The 27,324-nt window shown below is 47.8% G+C and overlaps 1 protein-coding gene across 1 annotated transcript in view; it reads right to left on the bottom strand.

Moving 5' to 3' along the window:
* Nucleotides 1-254: 254 nt before the first annotated feature.
* The window catches only part of NRIP3 (nuclear receptor interacting protein 3), a 63,501-nt gene continuing 36,431 nt past the window's right edge, over nt 255-27,324 (bottom strand). The window contains exon 8 of the mRNA XM_054969989.1: nt 255-665. Within this exon, the coding sequence (XP_054825964.1) occupies nt 255-665 (411 nt within the window). The remainder of the gene's footprint in view (nt 666-27,324) is intronic.

Raw genomic sequence — 27,324 nt, 5'->3', positions numbered from 1 at the left:
TAGTTTGCAGACATAGTGTGAATCAGAGATAAGACTGAAGGGGTGATGGGCAAAGGTGTGAAATGCGAGGATAGCCGCAGCAAGCTCGGCTCGCTGGGGAGAAGCCTGGGTAGCAAAATGTTTAGTAAGCCAGCGACCTTTGCTCTGATAAACAATGGGCTCAAAAGACTGGTAGGTAAAGAAAAATAAGGTCGCACCCAAGTAAGGTTGCCTAGGAGCTGCTGCAAAGCTACAAGTGTGAGGGGCTTTCCTGTTCAAGTTGGGCTGATAGGTGTCGGTTGTACACCTCCACCCCCAGGAGCCTGACCTTCTGCTGCAAAATGACCAGGGTTGCCGCAGTTAAAACACTTCCCCCCAGGCTTCCCACCCTGATGGAGAGCGGCAGCCAGCAAAAAGGCTTGATGAGAGGAACTTCCTATATCTTGGCAAGCTCTAATCATGTCTGCCAACTCCGGGTTTTTTCCCAGACCTGTGATAACCCTTCGGCACTCAGAGGTAGCGTTCTCTTTAGCTAATCTAATCAACAGTTCCTCTCGGGCTGCAGCGTTATCAACTTGACGCTTAAGGGCTTCCTGCAGGCGATTAACAAAGTCTGTGTAAGGCTCAGTGGCTTTTTGGCAAATGCTGGAAAAGGTTTGCGAGGGTTTGCCAGAGGAGGGGACACGCTGAAAAGCGCAAAAGGCACAATTAGAAGAAACCTCCAGAGTGGCAGCAGGCAAAATTATCTGATGATTGGTGTCACTAAAATTTCCTGCCCCATAGAGTTGCTCAGCAGTGTAAGCTCCGCCAGAATTGGCGCCTCTTAGTACACACTGCTGGCGGAACTCACTTTCCCAAACCACATATTGTGCAGGAGTTAAAAGCATGCGAATTGTGGTTTTCCAATCCTCTGGAACTAGGGTATGATTGCGCATGACAGCCTCAAGCATGCCTTGCACATCCCATGTCCCGAATAGCTTTTCTTAACTCAGTAAGAACAGGATAAGAGAGAGGCTTATACTCCACAATCCAGCGGCCCTGCTCATCAACCTGGTCAGTAAGATGAACTGGGCAGATAGCAAGCATTTCAGTTAATTCTGCCACATCCTCAGATTTTGCCTGCCTGAGTTCCCGTTCCAGTACCTCCCTCACAAGACCCCCTGGGACTCCTCCAGTGGAAGGTGGAGGATGAAAATCTTTACTGGGAGGTGCAGAAGGTTGTGGAGGGGAGGGAGAGCTGAGCGGTACCGGAGGAAGCAATTGTACCTCAGCATACTCTGGTGGACATTCCTTAGACAATTGAAATGGGTGTAAACTTCTCCACTGCATTCCTGCATTGATACCAGGTATGCAACAATTCTACATGAGCTCGTGGCGGGGCATGGAGAACCCGGCCGATTTTCTCCCAGTCCTTGAGGCGGAGAGACCCCTCCTCAGGATACCAGGGGCAGAGCTTAGTAAGCTCCTGAACCAAGGAGCGAAGTTGACTAGAAGTCACGGACCCACCGGACTTCTGAACCAGGAACTGGAGTTCCTCAATATGCCTGCGCTGGGCATGTGAAAATTGTCCTCCCATACTCACCAATCAAGGGGTCACTGAGACAGCGACGAAGGAGTGCACTCAAAGGGGCCTATGCCAGACGTTGGTGAGCGGGTGTCCCTGTTCGGCTGCGCCACTTGTAGGAATGACACAACACAGGGTTGAAGATTCTGAGCATCAGTCTGCAAAGGCCAGTCTTTCCTAGCCAGGCAGTGGCTCTTTTATTTAAGCATAGCATGCATACACAAGGACTGATGACCAAGGACAAAATGTTTATCTGTGCTGACATCCAGTTAACCAGTTACTGACAGGACCAGCGAAACTGCACGTAGCTGAGAGAAACTTTGCATCGTTAAGCATTTACGAGCAGAGGGGAGCAGAGCGCCCTTTGGTCTGGGTAGGTATGCCTATCCTGCTCACCTACAGACCCACAGTGAGGTCTAACCATAGCAAAGTAAAGTGATACCATCACTTACATGATCTGGACACCATACTTATGTTGATTCAGCCTAAAATCACATTTGCCTTTTTAATTACCACATCACACTGCTGACTCATATTCAGTGTATGCTCTACTAAGCCCCCCAGATGCTTTTTGTACATACTGCCAAGACAAGTCTTCTCCATTCTATAACTGAAACTATGCATTTGATTTTTTCTACCTAAATGCAGAACTTTATTTCAGTTGAAATCCATTTTATTTATTTTAGCCCAGTTTTCAAGCCTGTCAAGATTATCCTGTATCCTGACTCTGTCTTCTACCATATTGTTACCCCTCCCAAATTAGTATCATCTGCAAATGTAGTAAGCATTCCCTGTATTACTTCCTCCAAGTTATTTATAAAAATGTTGAACAGAACAGGTCCCAGGACCGATCCCTGAGGCACTCTACTTGTCACTCTTCTATAAGAAGATGAGGAACCATCAACAAGTGCTCTTTGGGTGTGATCTGTCCATCAGTTACAGATCCACGTAACAGTGGCTGAATCCACACGCCCTCGGAGTGTCCCAGTGTTGCGCTAAATGTTCGTTAAACACCCGGAAGTATAGCGTCTTTCTAGCACAACGCCGGGACACTCCGAGGGCATGTGGATTCAGCCATAAATAAGATCCAAACCACATTTTATCAACCTGTTAACAAGAATATTATGTGGAACCTTATCAAAAGCCTTACTGAAATCAAGATAAACTATGTCTATAACATTCAGACAGAGTTCAGTCCCTGCCATTGCCAGGGGAATTGATTGAAAGGCCCCAGACTGTCTAGCTTGACGAATGGCTGACGAAGGCAACGAACGAGGCTTGCAATGGCCACTTGTTTAGAATGGAGCCTCATGAATGGCTAGTTCGCAAACAGACTAACGTGTTGTTAGTTTGACTGCGTGATGATGTCACATCATCACGCAGCACAAGATGGATGGGGCGGCGCGCAGAAGCTTCTCCATGCTCCGCACGCCGCCCCAGCAGCTGCTCGCAGCTTCTGCGCCCAGCTGGGGCGTGTGCGGGCGGAGGAGCACGCAGCAGAGCTGGCATGGCTGGCTGCAGCAGTAGCTGCAGCCAGCCAGCCCCATGCCGCTGCCGCTGCCACACGCCCCAGCTGGGCGCAGAAGCCCCGAGCCGCTGCTGGGGCGGCGCACGGAGGCTGCTCCGCATGCCGCCCCAGCAGCGGCTTGCGGCTTCTGCACCCGGCCGAGGCGTGTGGGAGCGGAGGAGCGTGCAAGCCAGCCCCATGCCGCTGCTGCTGCCACACGCCCGAGCTGGGCACAGAAGCCCCGAGCCGCTGCTGGGGCGGCGCACGGAGGCTGCTCCGCGCACTGCCCCAGCAGCGGCTTGCGGCTTCTGCACCCGGCCGGGGCGTGTGGGAGCGGAGGAGTGTGCAAGCCAGCCCCATGCCGCTGCCACTGCCACACGCCCCAGCTGGGCACAGAAGCCCCGAGCCATTGCTGGGGCGGCGCACGGAGGCTGCTCCGCGCACTGCCCCAGCAGCGGCTTGCGGCTTCTGCACCCGGCCGGGGCGTGTGGGAGCGGAGGAGTGTGCAAGCCAGCCCCATGCCGCTGCCGCTGCCACACGCCCCAGCTGGGCGCAGAAGCCCCGAGCCGCTGCTGGGGCGGCGCACGGAGGCTGCTCCGCATGCCACCCCAGCAGCGGCTTGCGGCTTCTGCACCCGGCCGAGGCGTGTGGGAGCGGAGGAGCGTGCAAGCCAGCCCCATGCCGCTGCCGCTGCCACACGCCCGAGCTGGGCACAGAAGCCCCGAGCCGCTGCTGGGGCGGCGCACGGAGGCTGCTCCGCGCACTGCCCCAGCAGCGGCTTGCGGCTTCTGCACCCGGCCGGGGCGTGTGGGAGCGGAGGAGTGTGCAAGCCAGCCCCATGCCGCTGCCACTGCCACACGCCCCAGCTGGGCACAGAAGCCCCGAGCCATTGCTGGGGCCGCGCACGGAGGCTGCTCCGCGCACCGCCCCAGCAGCGGCTCGCGGCTTCTGCAACCGGCCAGGGCATGTGGGGGCGGAGGAGCGCGCAGCGGAGCTGCCATGGCTGGCTGCAGCTGCTGCTCCAGCCAGCCAGCCAGCTCCGTGCTGCCGCTGCCACATTCCCCAGCTGGGCGCAGAAGCCGCGAGCCGCTGCTGGGGCGGCACATGGAGGCTGGGCCCAGCTGGGGCGTGTGGCGGTGGTGGCAGCAGCAGCAGTGGCAGCACGGGGCTGGCTGGCTGCAGCAGTAGCTGCAGCCCAGTCATGCCAGCTTTGCTGCGCGTGCTTCTGCCCCCAACACGTCCTCCGGCGCCCCTCCAGTGCCCTCACACCCGAGGCCACTGCCTACCTGGCCTCCATGGGCGCGCCGGCCCTGCATGTTGAGCACCATTTCCCTTGCAGGAGAAGTAACAGGAAAAGTAGGAATTTAGCACTTCTGCCTTCTCTTCATTGCCTATTACAATTTCACTTTCCCGTCCCTGCAATGGGCCTACCATGTCCTTGCTCTTTTTCTTACTTTGAACTTAAGCAAAGAACCCCTTTTTGTTGTTTTAGCATCTCTTGCTAGCCTAAGCTCATACTGAGCTTTAGATTTTCTAACATTCTTCCTACACACACTGTTTATTTGTTTATATTCATCCTTAGTTATAAGGCCCTCCTTCCATTTTCTAAATGAGTCTTTTTTGTTTCTCAGTTCATTAGAAAGCTGTTTATGGAGCCACCTCAGGTTCTTGAGGCTCCTCCCATTTTTCCTTCTCATAGGAATTGTTTGTGGTTGTGCCTTCAATATTTCACTTTTAAGAAACTCCCACCCCTCTTGAACTCCCTTCTCCTTAAGTATTTCTGACCATGTGATTCTACCCAACGTGACTTTAAGTTTGTGAAAAATGGCTTTCTTGAAGTCCAGACTATAGGTCTTACTATGTACAGCTTTTTCCCTTCCCCAAGAATTTAAATTTCAAAATCACTTGGTCACTACAACCCAGGGTGCCCACTACTTTCTCTTCATCAACCAGATCTTCCCTGTTGTTGAGAATCAAGTCCAAAATAGCAGATCCCCATATTTGTTAATATCTCTATGACATCCCTAATTGTTCTTTCCACCTGCATCTACCAGCATCTTAGACTTACAGAGCTAGAAAGAATCCTATCTCTACCCTTTTCTATCCAAAATCAAGTTACAGCAATAAATAGACTCTCTTTTCTTTTTCCAAAGCTTAACTTGGATCTAAGTGCGATTTTGTTTCTTTCCACACACACACTTTGCAACACAGGCTCACATACATGCATCCGTGCATATTATGCAACTCCGCAAATAATAAGGTTTCTGTTCCTCTGAACAAGAACCTGCCAGCCAGCTATTTAATACCAGTTGACAAACTCATCATACTATTCAGTCTCTAATGGCTTATTTCCTAATTTGCTGCACTGTAACAGGGGCCGGTTTCAACTGGCAGAGTAAAAGGATTGTTTCTTGTGGCGTAGGTGGATCTTCAGGCTGGTCAGGTAAAGGTAAGCAACTTTATCTGCATTTGCAGTAGCCTGACCTGGTTTGAACAACATAGAATACTGATAAGCTGCCAGGATCAGAGCCCATCATTGAATTGTAGCAGAGGTCCATGGTGAAACATTCTTCAGTTCCCCAAACAATCCCAACAGGTGTTAATGATCTGTTAGGAAGGTGAATGAGTGGCCATAAATATATTGGTGGTTTATTTTGTTTTTTTGCTTCAGATATGATGGCTAACCCTTCCTTGTCCAAGTGCAAGCACCATCTTTCTCCAAAAGACAATGAACAAGATGCAAAACAAATATGCCTTGCTAGAGCACCTATGGAATAAGGCAAGGCATCACATGTGAGGGTGAAAGGTTTGGAAGCATCCTAGTGGACCAATACTTTTGTTGATTTCAAAAAGAATTTAGACTGTTGGAATATATGTCACTGGCAAACCCCATATCCATTTTGCATCTTTCTTAAGGAGACTGTGCAGCAGTTTCAAGACTGTTGAAAGGTTGGGCAAAAATCTTCTATAATAGTGTAGATGCCTTAAGTAGGCTTTCAGCTCCTCGCATCAACAGTGACTCTCACTTTCTCATCCAATGGTTGGGCTATTGTGCCATCACTTTATGTCCAAGATACCCAATTTGGGCCTTGGAAAACACATTTATTTCTTTTTACTTGTAAGCCAGCTACTGCTAAACCTCCTCTGAATTCCTTAGGTTGTCTTTTTCAGTATGTCCTGTAATCAGAACATCATTGAGGTATACTGCAACATTGCTTAGACCTGCTAAGAGCCCTTACATAACTCTTTGGCACAGGCAGACCTATTCCAAAAAGCGAGCAAATGTACAACCCTTTGTGGGTGTTGATTGTGATTGTTTCCTGTGAGTCCTCTGCCTAAACTAACTGTTGACAGGTATGGAACATGTCCGGTTTTGAGAAGCTGACTCCTCTAGAGAGTTTTGAAAAGAGCTAGGAATAGAGCTACCCAATTCCAGTCTAGGAATTGGGAAGCTCTCCTGGCTAGTAACTAGGTTGGCTATTTGCTTATAGTTTCCACATATTCAGACTGACCTGTTCTGCTTCAAAACTGGTACAATTGGAGCTGCCCATTTAGAATAGTTGACTGGTCATATTACACCAGCTGCTTCCAGTCGGTTCACTTCAGCCTCCACTTTGGCTTGCAATCCAAAGGGAACAATGTAGGCATTACTGCAGGATCAATTCATCATGGAATACTGCCTCATCTCACTTGGGAATCTCAGGTAGGAGGCTTTGTGATATTTTGTTAGTGAGTTGCAAAATGTTCTACTAAACTATGGAGCCAGGTTTGCCTCAACAGGCCCTGCCCCCCTGGCCCTGAGCTACCAGTAGTGATAGCCTGGCAGTTTGGGCACTACAGGTGACATCTGCTTCTACAGAGCCCAGGACTGGAATCTTCTTACCATAGTATGTCTCAAGGACTGCTGTTGTAAGCTCTGGCCATTTTCACACGGCCATTTATTCCGCCAGTTTAGCACCACGAATCATTTCCTGTGATACCGCAATCAGAATGGATTCTCCCAACTTGTAATGACTCATTGCGCTTCTACAAGTTCACATTTCACAGGCAGAAACGGAAGAGGGGGCAGTCGAAGTACTTGTGTCACTGCATACGAAAGCACATTCCCGCCCACTTAATTTTTTTTATTTTTGCTCACTTTTAAGCTATACCTGTGTTTGCCCAACCTCAACGTTCCTTGTGATCAGCAGCAGAGTTTTCCCACCAATGAACTGCAGAAAACATTGGTTGAACCAAATTTTTTCCAAATTTGAATGCCCTTAAAGGGCCTTGGGGCTTCCCAAATCACCTTGTCTAACAAGATTCTCCTCTCCTAAGACTCAACCATGGCCCTACAGAGAGTGTTGTTGCTTCTATTGGCGCAGCTGGTTGGATATCTGGTGAAGTGCTCAATGGCACTGTGCACAGCACAGAATCAATGGCTACACGAGAAGACATTTTTCAGATAAGAAACATATCTGTATATTCGGCAGGATTCTGCAGTGGAGTGTTGTTCTTGACTAACAGTACATCACAATTGCACAATACAGCTTCCCTTAAAAAAATTGGTTTTTTGGCTTTTTGGTGGAGAGTGCATTGGCTTATGGGAGTCTTGGGTGGGAAAATCTCTTTTAACTGTACAGAAAATTTAAAAGGTGAGATGGGTAACTTGGGAAGTAGCTGCTTTTGCGTTACAAATCGTTCATACCCGTTCCAGGGCATTCACATGGAAGCCGTTAATGCCGACATGAAGAATCACAAAGTAGATTTGAAGAAGAATGGACAAAACGTGACAAAACCAGAATGAGGAGAGAATTCTGTGGGAGGAAGCGCTAGTTTAGCGATAAATTTATGGCCGTGTGAAAATGGCCTCTATCTGGATGCTTGGCTCACCTTTGACTAGTTCCTGGCGTCAGGGCTTGCCGCCGCTGCCGCTGGGCATGGCACTGGGTGGTCTGCTCCTGACATCATAGGGGGGCCAGGGATTCTGCAGGACCCTGCTCTGTGGAAGGAGGGGTGGTATACCTCACCCAGACTCCCTCTCAGTCCACTCGCTGGCCTGCTCAACCTGGCCTGCTTACCCTCTGCGTCCTCTTTCACTTCTTCCTCCCAGAGCTCTCCTCCAAACCTCCATGCTTGCATCGCACCACTCTCACTCCACATCATTACTCCTTACTCACACCCACCACCACAGGGCTCTTCCCAGCCAGCTTTTATAGGGCTTCCTTCTACTGCCCCACCCCTCCTCCAGCCTGGTCTTGGGCTGCACCAAGCAGTTGCAGCTGGGGTAGCTGATCTGGCCCCACTGACCAGCACCAGCTGTGCCTTGTTCCCTGGCTGCCCAGCCTCCCTGCCTTGGCTGATTGCTGAAGGCCTGTCCAGCTGCAGTCCCCTGGCTAGCAGCCCGGCCTCCCTGGCTGAGCTGATGGCTGAAGGTGGGTCCAGCTGCGGCTCCTTGGCTGGTTGCCCAGGGCTTCCTGCAGAGTGCCTCCAATAGCCCCACCTGGAGTGGCTTGGCTTTTGGCAACTCCTGGGCCAGGCTACTATTTTCTAGCTGGGGCGTGGCTTTGGGTTGTTGGGGCTGCTGCTGCTTCTCCTCCTCAGGTAAGGTCTTTGGGTGGGTGACTGCTGGGCTCCCAATCCCTCTGCCCTTGCCCCCTTCCGCCTTGCTTAGTCCCCTTTCCTTCCCTAGGGGAGTGGGACTCGCTGGCCTCTCTCTGTCTCCCCCTGCCTCCTGAGGCCCTGGGCTTTTGCCCCTTGCCCCTGGCACCGGCAGGTTCTGGCTCCATTTGCCCGTGGGAGGGGTTGATCTGCTATCCCCCGGCTGCCCCCTCTGCCTGCCAGTCAGACCGGTTGACCTGCTGTCAGCTGGCTGACCAGTTGACCTGCTGTCAGCTGGCTGACCAGTTGACCTGCTGTCTGCTGGCTGCCCCCTCTGTTTGCCCATCAGCCCGGCTGACCTGCTGTTCCCTCCTACCAAGTCTGGGGGCTGGGACCCAGACCCCGGACACCTGGAATGTTCCTTTTCCTGAAATAGTGAAATAAACACATATCTACTTCTAATTGGACAGTTTTCCTGTTCATGGTAGCAGTCACTATGATAGGATCGATGAATGGCCCTTGCATTGTGAATAGTTGGATATACATCAACTTCTGTTGTACCTCTTGTGACTGAGGGTTCTTCTAAGCAGTGAGCTCTGTAATAGGCCTTTTGTGTGGCTTAGACTCTCTCTTTGCTTTACAAAGGCAAACTTTCTCTAAATGACCTTTCCTTATACAGTAGTAGCATTCAGAATGAATAAACTTACAAGTCTGTGGGTGATAGCAGTCTCCACAGGGGTAACAAGGCTTCTTCATAGGGAGTGTAGTGGCTGAGTACATGATCCCTTGTCCTTTTCGGTTTGGACTGCCTGCTGATGCCTGCATTCTGAGGATTGCTGTGCTTTGGCTTCCAAGTTAGATGTCTTTTGCCCCTTGGTTTGCAGACTCCATTACATCACCCGTTTTTAAGGTCAAGTCTAGCACAGCTAAATAATGGTGTTGAATAGCTAAGGGTCTCTCTAGACAGTCAGGTTTTTAAAGAGTTGGGTTTGGGTTCCCCGGGCCCAACTCGGGTTTCCACAGCCATACAGCAGGTAAAAAGTAAATGGCTGTTAAAAAATAAAGGAGAGCCCAAATGGCCTCAGAATGCCTCCATGGGGGAAGGCGGGGCTCCTCCCTCCTCCCTCAAGCCATTTCCCCATGTCACAATAGCATGGGGCAGTTTTCCCCCTCTGTTTTTACTGCTCCATGTGCACAGAATACTCCATGTGGAGCAGAAAAAAACAGGGGGAAAGCCTCCCTCCCTTGTTATTTAGATGGGGTGAAATGGCTTGAGGGGGGAGGGAGGAGCCCCTCCTTCCCCCTTTAGAGGCATTCTGAGGTCATTTAGGCTCTCCTTTATTTTTAACAGCTATTCCCCAAAGCTGCTGTGTAGCTGCAGGGAGCTCAAACCTGCACATCTAGCTTGGCCCATAGTCTCCTGAGGCCTACACAAGCTGGTCTTATAGCATGTCCTTGTCTAGAAGAGCACATACAAGCCTATTCTGAGTACTTTTGTTCAGGCTCCTAAGATCTCACAGACCCAGTTTTGGCCTGCCACCCCGGGAAAGGAATGAGCAGCCCAGTTAATTAGTTGCACCTGTGTGCTGTTGCTCAGAGAAGGCGGCCTTGACAGAAAGGGAGTCTTGGTTTCCACATGTCCTCCTTCTCTGTCCTCAGCCTAGCAATGCTGATAGCAAGTGACTTCTGATTGGCTGTCACTGCTAGAAAAGTTGGCTCCTCACTGCACCCTAGGACTTGCTTCACTCTTACTAGGATTTGGTTTGACCATCTTGCCTCTATTCTCTTGTACCACCATGTGAGAGACTTTGTGTGCTGCGACCAGAGTCGCCTGACATGGGTTTTGGACTGTGTTGTGAGTATGAGCACTCAAGCCTTTCAGGGAAATGCAAGTTAGCCAGCCTTGTGTGTAGTCAGCTAGTCTTAGTTGTTTGTTATTTTAATTTCCTTTTGCTCATGCCTTTAGAGTGATTCCTGTTCTTAAAGCTAATAAACAACTATTATATTTAAGCTTTGTGTTTGAAGTGTCTGACCAACTGTGTGCAAGATCCCCCAGAGTAACGAACCCAGAGACTATGAAGTCTCAAAATAAACAAGGGGTTTCAATCCTCCTGGAGGGCTGCTAGGGGTCTTGGTGGCTGTGAGCAGCACCTGGGACGGTGGCTAGAGGGTTGAACTGCTAGACAGTCCTCCAGCGCAGATCCAAATGAACAACTGGATGCAATGTTTGTGTGTTGCCACAATATGTTTTCCTCTTGGGCTCTGACACAGGACTTAAATTTAAATTGTTTGTGCAATTACAAAAGACTTTATAGTGACTGGCCAATGAGTCTAAAATTTCAGCATAGGATACTCTATCGAGGTCCTGTGGAGCCAGCAGATCCAGGATGAGCCCATAGACATTCAGTAAGGCAGAGCTCTTGTTTTCATTGTTAGTCACTGAATTAGCCTTGAAGCAATCAACATATCTGCTCCAAGGTTCCTGGCTTAGAACAAATACATCCATCTTCCCACCATGTGCCATGGTCTACAGACATTAGTAATCCACCCACTTTTTCCTTTATTTAAACAAAAATGTTAAAGGGGCATTTTTATAACAAGAATAGGAGTACACTATCTGAAAATTCTACAGAATGTTCAAAATGGCAATGTTCAGAAGGTCATTTTATAAAGGAGATTAGAATTGTAATAGAATGGAACAGCTCAGGAGAGTGCCACATTATAATGGAATAAGATCGTAGTCCGCAGCAATAATTACCAGAAGTATCTCCTGCTTGTATTGCATTTCCCTCTACCTTTGTAAACTCCTTTCTCCATTATGACGTGTCATGACTTAGACCAGTTTTTGTTTGAATTGTTTTTCAAATTAAGAACATGAGAACATTGTCAGGGCTTGCCGCAGCTGCCACTGGGCGTGGCGCTGGGCGGTCTGCTCCTGACGTCACAGGGGCACCAGGGATGCTGCAGGACCCTGCTCTGTGGAAGGAGGGGCGGTATACCTCACCCTGACTCCCTCTCAATCCACTCGCTGGCCTGCTCAACCTGGCCTGCTTACCCCCTGCATCTTCCACCATCTCTTCTTCCCAGTACTCTCCTTCAAGCCTCCACTCTCCTTCTTGCCTTTTCCTTGGCTTGGCTTCCCTCCACTCCAACTCCGCTCCATCACTCCTCCTCAAACCCACCACCTCAGGGCTCTTCCCAGCCAGCTTTTATAGGGCTTCCTTCTACTGTCCCACCCCTCTCCCAGCCTGGTCTTGGGTTGCACCAAGCAGTTGCAGCTGGGGTAGCTGATCTGGCTCCACTGACCAGCGCCAGCTGTGCCTTGTTCTCTGGCTGCCCAGCCTCCCTGCCTTGGCTGATTGCTGAAGGCATGCCCAGCTGCAGTCCCCTCACTAGCAGCCTGGCCTCCCTGGCTGAGCTGATGGCTGAAGGTGGGTCCAGCTGCGGCTCCTTGGCTGGTTGCCCAGGGCTTCCTGCAGAGTGCCTCCAATAGCCCCACCTGGAGTGGCTTGGCTTTTGGCAACTCCTGGGCCAGGCTACTATTTTCTAGCTGGGGCGTGGCTTTGGGCTGTTGGGGCTGCTGCTTCTCCTCCTCAGATAAGGGCTTTGGGTGGGTGACTGCTGGGCCCCCACTCCCTCTGCCCTTGCTCCCTTCTGCCTTGCTTAGCCCCCTTTCCTTCCCCAGGGGAGTGGGACTAGCTGGCCTCCCTCTGCCTCCCCCTGCCGTCTGAGGCCCTGGTCCTTTGCCCTTTCCCCCTGGCACAGGCAGGTTCTGGCTTTGTTTGCCCGTGAGAGTGGTTGATCTGCTGTCCCCCGGCTGCCCCCTCTGCTTACCAGTCAGGCCGGTTGACCTACTGCCTGCTGGCTGACCAGTTGACCTGCTGTCCACTGGCTGACCGGTTGACCTGCTGTCTGCTGGTTGCCCCCTCTGTTTGCCCGTCAGCCCGGTTGACCTGCTGTTCCCTCTTGTCAAGTCTGGGGGCTGGGGCTCAGACCCCGGACACACATAAGAGAAGCCATGTTGGATCAGGCCAATGGCCCATCCAGTCCAACACTCTGTGTCACACAGTGGTCAAAAAACCAGGTGTCATCAGAAGGTCTGCCAGTGGGGAAGGGACACTAGAAGCCCTCCCACTGATTGCCCCCCCAAACACCAAGAATACAGAGCATCACTGCCCTAGACAGAGAGTTCCATCTGTACCTTGTGGCTAATAGCCACTGATGGACTTCTGCTCCATATGTTTATCCAATCCCCTCTTGAAGCTGTCTATGCTTGAAGCTGCCACCACTTCCTGTGGCAGTGAATTCCATGTGTTAATCACTCTTTGGGTGAAGAAGTACTTCCTTTTATCCATTCTAACCCGACTGCTCAGCAATTTCATTGAGTGCCCATGAGTTCTTGTATTGTGAGAAAGGGAGAAAAATACTTCTTTCTCTATCTTCTCTATCCCATGCATAATCTTGTAAACCTCTATCATGTCACCCCTCAGTCGTCGTTTCTCCAAGCTAAAGAGCCCCAAACGCTTTAACCTTTCTTCATAGGGGAAGTGTTCCATCCCTTTAATCATTCTAGTTGCCCCTTTCTGCACTTTTTCCAGTGCTATAATATCTTTTTTGAGGTGTAGTGACCAGAATTGTACATAGTATTCCAAATGAGGCCGTACTATTGATTTATACAGGGGCATTATGATACTAGCTGATTTGTTTTCAATTCCCTTCCTAATAATCCCCAGCATAGCGTTGGTCTTTTTTATTGCTGTCGCACACTGTATCGACATTTTCAGTGAGTTACCTACCACGACTCCAAGATCTCTCTCTTGGTCAGTCTCCGCCACTTTGGACCCCATCATTGTTTATTTATATTTGGAATTTTTGGCTCCAACGTGCATTATTTTGCACTTGGTCACGTTGAACCTCATTTGCCACGTTGACGCCCACTCGCCAAGCCTCAACAGATCCTTTTGTAATCTGTAATCCTAGTCCTAGTCTTAGTGTACTGTTTATTACAGGTCTTTGCTGTGTGATTAAATTGCTTTTCATGTTATGTAATCCACCATAAGTCAGTGAGAAAGACAGAGGAGGAGGAGGAGCGATCTGTAATTTTCTTTCTTTTCCTGTAGGGGGAGCGCACACTCCCTAGCTAGTTGGTGGACAGCTTTCAGGCAGGGCCTAAACAAGTAGCCGTTTTACTGAGTATTAAAGACTAGAAAACTCCAATTGATACTCTTCTTGCTTTGCATATATTTCTTTCTCAGTTCCTCTTTTCTTCAGATGCTGTCCACTGGAACAACGAAGATTAGACTGTGCCAGTGTGGTACTGCAAGATATCCTTAGGGGCCTACAAGATAATTTTTTCAGTAGTGGTGGCTGCTGCAATAGATTTTGCTTCTCCCCCCATCAATGCATTATCTGATAGAGGAAAAAGAGGAATTGTTTTACCTTCTTTGCCATACGTTGTAGTCTGGGTCTAGCTTGTAATAAGTATTTGTAACAGAGACTAGAGATGGGCACGAATCAAATTACAATCCAAAAAACCACACGAACAAGGTTGGTTTGTGGTTCGCAAACCAGTGGTTCATGGAAGCTCGTTTCCACAAACTGGTCTATTGGTTCGTTTGGGTCATAAAGGGGCAGTTTAAATGGCCATTCCCCAGAAAAATGGCCATATAAACTTTTCCTGGGGCTTGCAAGGGCCCACGCAGTGGTAGAAGAGGCCAAAAATGGCCTTCCTGCCCCTCATGGGGAGAGGGGGAGGATGGTGCGGGTCTGCAGGGCAAGGTAAGTGTGGGGCTGGGGCTGGGATTTGGGCAGTTTAAAGGGCCCTGCAGCTTGCAAGTGGCAGGTCCCTCTAAACCATCAGCTGGGCAGGCGGCAGGGGGGATCACCCCTGCTGCCTGCCAGCTGATAGTTTAAAGGGACTTGCTACTTGCCACTGATAGTTTAAAGGGACTTGCCACTTGCAAGACAGGAAAGGGGCCTTTAAACTGTCACATGCTCCTTTTCCTGCCACTGCTAAGTGGCCAGAAAGGAGCATTTAAACCCACAAACCACAAATTGATTCGTAAACTTGCCCCAGTTTGTGCCAGTTCATGGTTCATGAAAACCCACAAACCTCATGGTTTGGGTTTTTTGTGGTTCGTGCCCATCTCTAGCAGAGACCAGACACAACCTTCTGGTAGGAACCAAGTCTGGTTATTTTAATTAAATTATTTATGATTTGTGTTTTATGTTCTTTTTGATTTGATTGTAATGGCCTTTGGCTATATACAATAAATGCTATCAATATCAAGTATAATAATGTTTTAATTCCACCCCCAACAGTGTGGTATATCTCCCACAGAGCAGGAGATGAAACTTTAGGTTAATACAGGTTCCTAAATAAAAGTGGCACTTGCCCAGTTAGCCAGTCTAAAATAGTACTTCAGACTCTGTCTCCTACAAAGCCTGCTTCTTAGTATAAGACTTGAAAAGAATATAAGTTATAGCAAAGAAGCCTGTTTTGAAAGAGACACAAAGAACTGGTAGAAAGATGAGCTGCAAGGTGACACAGGTGCTTAGAGTTTATGATAATTTTGAATTTTTTAAAAAATCAGGTCTTTATTCCCCCCCCCCCAAGCCTCTGTCTCTCTCAAGAAGTCCTTTTTGTCATTTTATATAGCTAGTTGGAGTAACTGATCATATCCAGATGGTGTGTTTGTATAGTGTAATAGAACTTTACACCTCTCCATCCAGAGGGGCAACTACTGATGCTGAGGAAGAAGAAATCAAAATCGGGTGACCAATACAGGATCAAACAGATTACATAATTGGAAACAGAAGTTAGAGAAACTCAATTGTGAGCAGTCAACCCTGGCTTCTACCATTTTAGGAGCTGTTTGAGATATAAAAATCACAAGCCCCTTGAATCTGATGTGCCTTAATTCACATTAGAGTACCAACCAGCTGAGCAAAGCGTTGCCAAGTCCCGCCCAGGAGAGTGAGTCATGAATGGAATGTGAATGTAAATGCCAAGGTTTGGGCATGATTGGCTCCTGTCCCTCCAAGCTGCAGAATATGCAATCTTGATGATAAGGGTACTCGTGAGCCACCACCCAAACATTCCAATCTCCCCTCTTTTCTGTGATTTGAATTCTATCCTATGATTGAGGGCTATCAATCAGCTCTGATAAGTTTGTAACTCCTTCCTGGGAACATCTAATCAAGGATCTAAATTCATTAGCCAAGCTCTGGGGATATTAATTAGCAACCATTTCTTTGTGAAACACCAAGAGCATCCAATCTGATTTCTTTGTCACACCTCGGTAACAACAATCAGGTACCCAAACCTTTCTCATTCCCAGGAGGTGACCTTTAAGGACTTTGTCATAACAGCTGAGGGGGCTCCCCAGCCTCAGGACGTGATTTGCACTAAAGAACCTGGGCTTTGCCCCATTCAAATTGTACATGCTTATTGGGACCCAAGCGTAGTGCCCTCAGAGTCTCTCTCTGAGCCCTCCTCCCTGGCCGAAGATGAAGGACGTTTGAAGCCCTCTTTCTCCGTGGACTACCCCCGTTTCCTGGATAGGTAATTATAACCCCCAAACCCTCAAAACCATTCCAATTTCACCACTGCTTTCCCTAGGAATCTTCTTGTGTGTGTGTTCCCCTTTTAATAAAAATTTTAGTTTATTTGAAGAACACCCCATTTTGTTAGTCCCCTTGGGGAGAGGACCCTGTAAAAATTAGTGGAATATCCTGCTTTGTTACCCCTCTTGCACAGCCTCCTCCTTGCTGCTAATTCCCTCTTACTCACAAGGATACAAGTTCCAGTAACACTATCCTCTCTGCTAACACAAGCTGCGGATAAGGGGGGAGGTGTAGTGATCCAAGATGTTCAACACTATACCCAGGAGGTGGAAAGGCAATTGAGCAATCAAACAGACTATAAACCCATTCCTTTGAATCTGCTTGTACAAGTGCAGAATATAATTAGAATTGTCCTTGATGAAGGTTTAATTACCCATGAAATTGATTAAAAAACCCATGATCAAAAAACCCAGCCTCTTTCAGGGCTGCCAACATGTTGCTTCCTGTGTCCGTCACCATGAAGAAGCCACGGACAAACCCTTCCCCCCCCCGGCCGTCCACTTCCTCAGTGTCGCCTTCACGGTGGGGGCGATGTTCTTCCCAGTATGGACATTGTCCATCCCCCAGGCCTGGAGAAGAACTACCCTGTAGCCCAGTGTCAAGAATGGCACCTTTTCCTGGGTGCCAGTTCTAGGCTTGGGGTGGCAGAGGTCCTCTGGTTGCCACCAGTGGATGGTGATGGCAAGGTAGCTGTAATGGCAGCCACTCCAGAGGTCAGCCGTGAAGTGTACTGTACGGCCTTTGGCAGCCGACAGCTCCCTGAGCACCATGTCTCGCACAGACTGGTAGAGAGCAGGCAGGACTCAATGCCCAATGGTGCACCGTGATGGCATAGAGAACCATGGGGCAAAGTGCTGAAGCAGCCTTTGGAAGGCCACACCCTCCAGGATGGATAGGGAGAATCCTTGCAGGGCAATCGTCTCTGCCATGACACAAATGCCCACCTCCTGAGCCCTTGACCTCACCCTTTTCAACGGCAGTATCCCCGACCACAAGGGAACAACCTCCCCAAGGGTGGCCTGCCTGACCATTCCGCTCCCACCAGCAGCGCCCTCGGGGCAAGGCTTCTTGCTTGGCATGGGTTCCAGTGACCCTCCCACTGATCCCGGCTCAGATGAACTGGTAGCCCTCTGTCTCCCCCTCTGGATGCTTCGCTGGCTGAGGACGGAGACCACAGGCTCAGGTGGCACGTCTTCAGGTGCCTAGTCAGGACCGTCGGTGACAGGTGCTTCGGGTCGCCCCTGCGCACCAGGCCATCACATACACGGCACTGCACCACACGGGGGTCATTCGGAAGGGCCTGAAAGTGCCTCCATACAGAGAGTTTGAACCTTGGCCCACTAACTGTTCCAGGGGAGGGAGGACGAGGGGTTACTGGCTGCGCCATGGAGCTGGCAACGGAAGATGGAGCGAGGGGTGGACTGCAGGCAGGGACAGCAATGGGAGTTTGGGATGGGGATGGGGTGGATGTTTCGTCAAACCCCAACCATCCTCCATGGATCCCTCCTCCTCCTCCTCCTCCTCCTCCTCCTCCTCCAACAGTTTAAAGAGTTCCTCTTCCCCTGGTGGCAAGAGCTCTCCAGCCTCCTCCACAGCCCCCACAGGTGATTTTTGGGGAGCAGAAGTCTCTGCTGCCCCAGAGCCCTGCCCAGTACTGCTTCCCGCGGGCCAACCGGGACAATCTTTGCACTTCCCCCCATGACCACCCTTGGCCCCGGGCCAAAGCCTCATTGTGCCAGCAAACAAGTATTAAGGAGAAACAAAAGGAGAGAACACTGTGAGCCCTCAGCTGAGGTGCCCACTGAGCTTGGCCCCAGGGCCTGGCAGCAGCCCTGGAACCAGATGGAGTGGGTAGAGCTCGAGCCCAGCACTCTCAGAAACCTGTCGATATCAGGGACTGATAATAATAATAATAATCAGTGTGAGCCCTCAGCTGAGGTGCCCACCGAGCTTGGCCCCAAGGCTTGGTAGCAGCCCTGGAACCAGAGGGAAGGGTCTACAGCCCTAGCCCCGCACTCCCAGAACTGGGAGCACAGTGCCCTTTTATAACCTGAGGTCTCATAGAGAAAAGCAGGAGGTCTGTGGTTGACAGTCAGAACTGCCTAACAGGGTTTGCAGGGATGAGATTGTAGTGCCCATGCCTACATAACACCATCCCTCCCCCCTCCCTCTCCTCTGGTCTCTAGTCCCATGTAACCAATTGTAACCAATTTGGAGCGCCACACTTGGAAGGAAGACCTGCCCATCAAGCTAAGTTGGGTGACAGAATGAGTGCAGACAGAGTTCAGGCAGTCCTTGCCTCCATTGCCAAGAGAATTGATTGAAGGTGCCTGACTGTCTGGCTTCACGAATAGCGGACGAACGCAACAAACCAGACTTGCAACGACCACTTGTTTGTTTACAATGGCGCCTCATGAACGGCTAGTTTGCGAACAGATGAATGGGTTGTTTGTTTGTGTTTTGCATTCGTAATGCTGTTTGTGCCCATGTCTACTCCCAAGTCCAGAGGGGGGAATTGGTAGAAATCAGCACAACCTTATATATAGCATTTCTTGTTTTTTTTTACCGAAATAGCACCGAGTAAAGCTGTCTACAACAGCTGTGACAACAGTGGGGTAAAGTTGTCAGCCGGCCACAGAAATGTCCTGGCCTGCTCTTTTTCATAGTAGCCTGATTTACAGAAATCCCTAAGTAAAACTTTTTACACCATAAAGATAATGTCTGGGCATCAAGTGGCAATTAAAGACACAGTTCTAAGAACCTGCTGGAAAGTTGGCAACCCTTAGCTTGGGGGTTGAAATTTGATTTTAAGTAGCAGCTTCCTAGACATTCATGTTTCATATGTGTGTTCTAGCAACTGGTTGTTAGGAAACTCAAGTACAATGAGCATTCATATGCATTGTCAGCTTAGATGCAACAACATCACCCTGTCTCTATAGCTGTATGCTTATATTGGAGTGGTGATAGAACACATTGATTGTACACATATGTGGTCATCATAGTAAGCAGTTGCTCATATGCACCATCTTAAAAGTTCTGTTTCTTCCGCCACTGCCCAGGAAGAGCCATCTTATGCATATTGTAAAGAATGTAGGCTGAGGCCTGGGAAACATAAAGGTTGCTTCCAGTAACTAAAAAGCTAAGGTCGACCGAGCACCTCTGTGAAAACAAAGTTTAAAAGCTATGGGGTTTTTTTTGCCTTATCTGATATTAAACAAACAGCAGGATTTGGTTTATACCAGGGTTCCCCAAGACTCAGCTCTGCAATCTGTTTTCTGTAGCTGGGGGAGTTCTTGAAAATGTGAGGTGCCTTTGAGCATGTACAGAGTACTCTGCTTACCTCAGCCTGTCCCCACCTACTTAAGGGGAAAGTCATCCTGGCAGGCAGGAGATCAAGAATCTCTATGTTTAGAAATGAAATACTGAGAGACAAGAGGAACCATAGGCTGGGCAAACACAGAGAGAATAAACAGAAATAACAATGTCAAATAGTATGTGAGAAAAGATGCATCTAAATCATTTCCTACAGATTATATGGAAATATGTGAGGTAGAAAAAGAGTTGGTTACCAATCTGAGACGCACATAGAAACAAATGATGAGTGTGCCATGCTTCTTGGTCAAGGGCCGTGGACCTGTCACCAGCTTCCTGACACCTTGTACTTGAGTTGACTAGACACTTGTCTGAAAGGTTGGGCAACTGGGCCTTAAAAAAAAAAGAAGAAGCTGTGGCCAAAAAACCTATGGTAGACTTGTGTTCCCTTTGGTTCTAAAGTGTTGTTCCATGCCTCTGCCATCTGGTCTATTCATCAGTCTTGGAATCCAAGAGCCTCAAGCTGAGTTTTGTTCAACTTGTGCCCTGCAGGAAATACAGCAAAGAAACCTCTACAACAGAGCCAAAGTTGAGAACAACTGATAATTTCATGCAAGGAAGCCAAGGGGGAAACATTGTCAAAGAGCTTCATGAAAAAGTGGGTCTCCCTGGGCTGGAAAGCTCAGACTCTATAATGACCTGCAGACTTTTCATGTTGATGAAAGGCCAGTGCAACAGTGTATGATACACTTATTGCATGGAGTGGGAAGGGAAGGCAAAATAACATAGAGATAAGCATTCTGTTTTCATCATGATTAATCTTAAAATAATAAGGTAGCATGTTAGCTGTTGACAGGAAATATGAGACAAGCAGCCCTTGCTGTGTTCCAGCAGGAACACAAATAAAGAAAGACGTTTCCCAGGGAAGTAACAAAGTAGGTAAGAGAGAAGTTTGCAAAGCATCCCATGGAGGGGTCAGCCTGCTGAGAGTCTGCATGCAAACTGCTTGGAATAGAAACCAAAACATAATCTGCTTGACAGGCATTAATTTGGGGAACCATATCATATAATATTAAATAAATACATAATACACACACCTACTAATCTTAGATAAAAACCAAATTTTACTTATGCATTGCATTTCAAATAATCTTCCATTTGCCCCACTGAGCTTCTGTCAATGCCCACATCTAATGAGTGAGTGGGCAATTTCATACCCAGAAAATCAGTTTGAAGGTAAGGTCTGTAGAGCAATCACTTTTCCAAAAGCTTCTATCAGTGTAATTAGTGTTTGCAAAGGAGGCCTGCAAGCCCCAGTTCAAAACCATTAACATGATGCCCAGACTGCAGATAATGAACCAGGGAGGGGAGCATGGTAAAACTTCAAGGGAGATCATCAACTTGCTGCTCAAGTCCTGGTGCTTTTTTCTCCCTTCATCATTCAAGTTCACAAAAGGGAGTGGGTCAGGCTACAGAGGTGACTCGCATGAGTTTATGGCAAACTCTGAAGACAGGCTGGCTGTAAGGCGAAAGGGGTTTGCCACACTTCAAATGAGACTGGCCATTCAGTATTCTCTTTGCAGTTTCAGCATCAGAGTTAGGGCAACCTCTAGAACTGTTTCAGGATAGGAAAAATGGAACAGGGGTAGGCTGAAGCCCCTTCTCCACATCCACTATGGTTCTGAACCTAACCAGGCACAGAAATCAAAAAGAACCCATACCTCACATGTAATTGTGTTACATCTGATAGAGGGAGGGGGCCCAGGCCCAACCTGTGTGCTCCATAATCTGTAAAGAGGAACTCAGTACCAGATGCTGAGTCTGGCTATAGTCTTTGTGCCCTGATTGCAAATATCCTGTCAGACACGCTAATGCTTCTGCATTTGCAGCAGTAATGAGGGCTACAGAGAATTGTCTCCATGTAAAAGTAAGCCTGGCCACATCTGGCTATCCACTGCTGAAAACACAAGACTGCATTACATGGACCCTCAATCCATCTGATGTAGTGGAGTTCGTCTTCTTATTAACAATTAACAGGATCAGAGGCAATGTGACTTACAAGAAAGCTCCTTATGCACCCCAAACACACTGATGAGAAAAACTTTCCTCTGAGTCATGCTGGCTCTGATCCTGTTTATTGTTGCCATTTTTGTTTGCATTGTTTTGATTATAAACCTGGATGCAGAACTGTGTTGCTTTGGTCTTTGGGCAGCATCGAGTTCATTTTTAGGTCTTAACAAATATAGTAGCTGCAGTATTTTGTCTTCTACTTGTAGCACATCTCTTTGCTACTTGTTTGAGCTGGCTCATCACTTGCTCTGCTCTCTGCTTTAAGCCTAGATCTCCTGGGTTCATCAGTGAAGGAAGAGGACCCCAGAGATTGACGGTGGCATGATATGGCCAGTGTGTGGCTGCTGTAGAAACAGGTAGAGAGAGGAGTTTAAATTCACAACACCATGATGTCACATTTTACATTACTGAATGTATCATGGGAGAGAGGTGGAGGAGAGGCAGGGTAGCCACTTTCTTTACAGTTGTGTATGCTGTAAGATCAAGGCAGATTCTCCAGCCAAAGTGACTGCTTGGGGTAGCACAACAAGGAGGGCAACAGTGCTCTGCACGGGCTCAGCTTGGACCTGGCCATCAATGGCACAGGAGATTATTGGCATCCCTTCGCAGACTAGTACTTCTGCTGAGTGGCAGCAGCACCAGCGGAGAGGGGGATGGATGTAACTTGCTTGGGGTGACTAAATTCCTTGAACCATCATCCCTCATCAAGCATCCCACAAAATCCAAGCCATTAGCCATTTTATTTATCAGTATCCAGTCCCAGGATATGATGGGCTGTAGGAAATCTAAACAAATATGAACATGTTATGAGGTTAAATAAAGATTGTTCCATAGTTATGGGGCTGCCTCTGAAAAGGCCCTAACATGTGTACCCACCAACCAAGCTTCTTTGGTTGATGGGTCAGTCAAGAGGGCCTCTCCCTGTGCTGGCATACCATTTTCTAAAAGCTATGATTTACTACTCTTTGCCTATTTCCTATCGATCTCAGAAGGAAATCAAGTAGTCAGAAGGCCAATATAAATTTGGAAAAGGGAACAAGGGAAGAATGGTTTAAAAAATCCTTTCCTAGTACCATGGCCCTGATCCAAGTCAGGAATCTGTGCAACTGCTATGCAGACAAGTTTTAAAAGATGGAAAATCCAGCCATTGATCTCCAGCATTTTGTCCAGTTGTACCCCGTGTGGCTCAGCAACAGTCAATGCTGCAAAGTTCAGCACTACCAACTTCTATCGAAAACTCTTCAGAAACTTCAGCTGGTCCAGAACGTGGCAGCAGGGTACTGCTGTGAGGTGGATGTAGAGATTGTATCACCCCTGTGCTGAAAGAATTGCATTGGCTGCCCAACTGTTTCTGGACATAATTATAAGTTCTGGTTCTCACCTTAAGGCCCTAAGCCGCTTGGAGCCAGGGAGCTGAAGGAGCACCTCCTCCCGTATTGTCCAGCCCAGCAGTTAAAATCCTTTTCTCAAGCCTTGTGCTCCTGCTTGTGGAGATGAAATGAGAGGCAACCAGAGACAAAGCTTTTTTTTGGTGCTGTCGCCTTGCCTTTAGAATGCTGTGCCCTTGGGCTGCCAAGCCCCCAGTGGTGGGGGGGGATCTGCTCCCCTGAGCTCTTGTTGCCGTTCCAAGTGGAAGCAAGGGGAAAAAATTAAGGCAGTATCACGGGTGTGATGACAATATCACTTCTGGGGAAAACCTGGAAGTGATGGAGGGTTCCCCTCCCAGAAGTGATGTCATCGCAATAACAACCCCACCATGTGCCTGCCCCCAACCCTGCCTTTGGTTGCCAGGCTTGAGGTTCAGCTGGCACCTATGCACCAGGCTTTATGCATCATGCCAACACATTTCCCTTTACCCAGGCTTTAAACTAAAGGAGCCCATCATTTAAACTGTTTTATGGCCTACTCAGAGTCTAAGGTCTGTTTTTTCAATATCATATTAGACTGGTCTGTTATGCTTTTCTATGCACTGGCAAGTTTTTATTGACCTGTTTTTACTGGCTTGATTTGTTTTTATTTACTTGTTAGGTAAAGGTAACTTTACCTTTACCTTTTATTGGCTTGACTTGTTTTTATTTACTTGTTAGTATTTTTATTGTTATGTGATCTCAAGCAGGCTCTAGAGTGCCAGCATTTATTTTAGATGAATAAATATGGGCTTCTTACCAGTTTTAACTGTTATGACATTACCAAAACTCTCTTGTAGTTTGTTCAGAGTATCAAATAGACATGGACATGATCCAAAAAAAAAATACCGATCAAGCTAATCGTAGATCTGCACTGGTGATGACCCCAGATCTCCGATTCACTCCAATCAAGTCCCGTTTCCGATCTGGGATCTGGGATTGGGGAGGCCAAAGCAGAGGGGCGCCCCCCCCCCACACACTTAGAGCAGAGGGGGGGAGTTTTTAACCCGGCGACGAGCCGCCTCCCCTCAGGGAGGGGACAGTTTTCACACACACACACACACACACACACTTAGAGCAGAGGGGGGGGGAGTTTTTAACCCGGCAACGAGTCGCCTCCCCTCAGGGAAGGGACATTTTCTCTCTCACACACACACATGCACGCACGCACGCACACACGCACTTAGAGCAGAGGGGGGGAGTTTTTAACCCATCCATGCCTCTCCAAATAGAGAGACAGAGAGACACCCTGTCAACAAGTTTCAGCCAGCTTTTTAAAAAAAGCAGGGATAGAATCATCCCCACCCGATTTTAAAAGCAAGCAGCCAGTCTTCCAAAACGCACTGAATGAACTCAGTCAGGAGGAGAGATCTCTTCTCTTTCAACGCACTGAATGAACTCAGTAGAGGAGCGCAAAACAGCTTCTGCTGATAGCCGCGCTCAAAGCCAGGGGTTTCTCTCTCTCTCTTAAGTCTTAACCCCTTCCTCTCCCAATAACTTTGCTTATATTTTTCTCAGGAAGCCACCTTTTCACTCACAACTGTTTGCTTTTCCTCACTAGGGGAAATATTATCAAGTTTCAAACAGAGCTCAGGCATTCTCCTGCCTCCGTTGCCAGGGGAATAGATTGTTGGCACCTGAATGTCTAGATTCCCAATCTTATCACGATCATCCTGTCCAGCCCTGGTCCAGCCCCCTCACGACCGCTAGATCGTTTGCCGTGGAAGACAACAATCCACCAGGTCCCGATTGTGCGAACGCCATTATCATGGGGTTTTTTTTATCGTAATGCAGATTGTGTCCATCTCTAGTATCAAACAACTGTGTAGACATTATATGTGAGTACCTTGAACACACATGAGGGAAAGAATGGGATTGTGTCCACTAGCCCTGATCTTCTACATACTTTCCACTTTCTGAATACAGTCTTCATACGTAAAATTTACATACAGTAAGGCTCTTCCATACAGTCAGGAAACCTGTAATAAACATATACAAAGCCTACGTGCATATAGACTCTGTTCAGAATATAGAATGCAGAATATAATCTCTTACAGAGAATAGCGAGAGAGCTCTGTGTATGTAGAGCTTCATGTAAGCAGTCAGAGCCACCCTAATGCATAGGAGTTCCATATTTGCTTCTTAGTACACTCAGCACTCTCTAAGTGTAAATTTGTTTAGGATCAGCATGCTATAAAAACACATCAGTGGAGCAGATAAAATAAAAAATCAGTACTCTGACAGAAATTTATCATTATTTATACTTTATTTTCATAGTCATCACAGGAATAAATACTCAAATAATAAATTAGCCAAATACCACACAAGTGGCATATTTACTTAGACAAATATAGTGGCATATTTACTTAGACAAATATATTCTATGTTTCTACTACTTGTTGGCAAGTTTACACACAGTGCAGGCCACCTTGCAAACACAAGAGCTTTTTAAAATAATAATAATAATATATACATACTGTAAATACTCAAGTGGATAATGAGACACAGAAAGAGAAAATATTTCCAAACACTTATATGTTAAATATGTGAACACTGCCAATGCCAAAAGTGGATGTTATCAAATTGATTGCAAAAAAATTATTAAAATACAGATACTAATTTGGTACTACTAGATGAGCTGTAGCTATAGCACATGTTCATTTTTTGAATAGATAAATCAGATCAAATCAGTGCTATTCCAAAGACTTTGGTTCTGCATTCCTGGAACCCAATATCAGGACTTCCCTCCAATGAGTTTAATGGTGGCTCTTCAGGATTTAGGTTCATATTTATTACTAATTCTACTAGATCCGTCTTTAAGTCATGCAGTGCCTAAAAATTTTATTATATCTTGTTGGTATAACAAAAACTCAGCAGCCACCAACTCAGACATACCCAAGACTACAAAATCCCCTTTCTGGCAAAGCAGTTAAATATGTGTAATCAGAAGCACATCAGCAGGGGCAATCTTAGTGATTCTGGGGCCCTGGGCAAAAATCCAGGATGGGACCCAGAATTACTGCCAAACCCCACCGAGGCCCCCAACTGCCACGAGGGTCCAAGCAAGGGGTGCCCTCACCCCATGTGGGGTAGGTGGGAGCCACTGCTGTCCCCACCAGAAGCCAAGCTGCCTGACAGCCCCAGGTTGGGTGGGTGTGAGCAGCAGTAGTTGCTGCTGCTGGTGATGGTGGTGGTGCTGACTGCCTCCCTTCTTCCATCAGGGGGTTGTGGGTGGTTGCCCCTCCCCAGTGTGAGGCCTTGGCAGCTACTCCATTGCCCATTGGTTCAGACTGCCCCTGCACATCAGTGATGCCAACTATATAGCAAAATAGTACATGGTTAATTATCCCAGTTACTGGGGATTGGCGCAATATTTTGAGCTGGACAGAAGTTCAAGGAGAATACTCTGGATGGAGTGGAAAGAACCATCTTATTAGAAATGTTTTCAGAATACAACAGCATGTTCTCAGAAAGTGTGTGTGTGTCTAAGACATTGTTCAGTATATAATGTTTGCTGTCTTCATGTACGTGGACATGTGTACTATTATGGGCCAACTCACACAACCATTTTGCCATGTTGTAAATACAGGGCAAGCAGATCTATTCAGATTCCAGTACATAGTGATGCTGTTTGTGTTTACTTTAGGACACTGTAACTTGCAGCTCAAGTCACTGCTGGCACCCACAGCATTCAAACCATATTGAGCAGCTCTGCAGTGGTGCCGTCAAGGTGAGTCAAATGCCAACTAGGATACTTACGGATACATTCAGAGAAAAGCAAAATGTATGCTTTATGATTGAACTCACAAAAAGCCATATTTGGAGGTGAATGCAGCCAACCAAATAGGTGCTCCAAAAGTACTACCCAGAACCTGGCAATTTAGGAAGGACAGTTCCTGGTAGTAAAAGGCTTAAGGAACATTCGCTGGAGAGATCACTGTCTGGGTAGAGTTGCAAAGACAAGGAAATGGCCCAGAAGAGAGCCAGAGAGTACAATGTCGCATACTGTGTTGTTAACCTTGACACATGACAGATTCTTGTTTGCCAAAAGAATCACTAAGCAAGGCTGCTGCTCTATGAGCAGGAAGAAAATGATTGTCTTTTTTTCTGTGCTCAACATCCAAGGTCTAGAATGATGAAATATTTGCCTGAATAGATGTGATTATATTATTTTATGCCTGGTGGTGAATTTCAATTGCCAAAGAAGAACAACATTACCAATGGGTAAAACTGTATAATAATTATCCTTCTTGGAAATCTCCAACAGTCATGCCATTAGG

Source organism: Eublepharis macularius, chromosome 2, assembly GCF_028583425.1.
Source record: "Eublepharis macularius isolate TG4126 chromosome 2, MPM_Emac_v1.0, whole genome shotgun sequence".
In the NCBI taxonomy this organism is placed as follows: Eukaryota; Metazoa; Chordata; class Lepidosauria; order Squamata; family Eublepharidae; genus Eublepharis; species Eublepharis macularius.
Note: the sequence above shows the minus strand (reverse complement) of the source record. Positions and strands in the feature narration are given on the sequence as shown.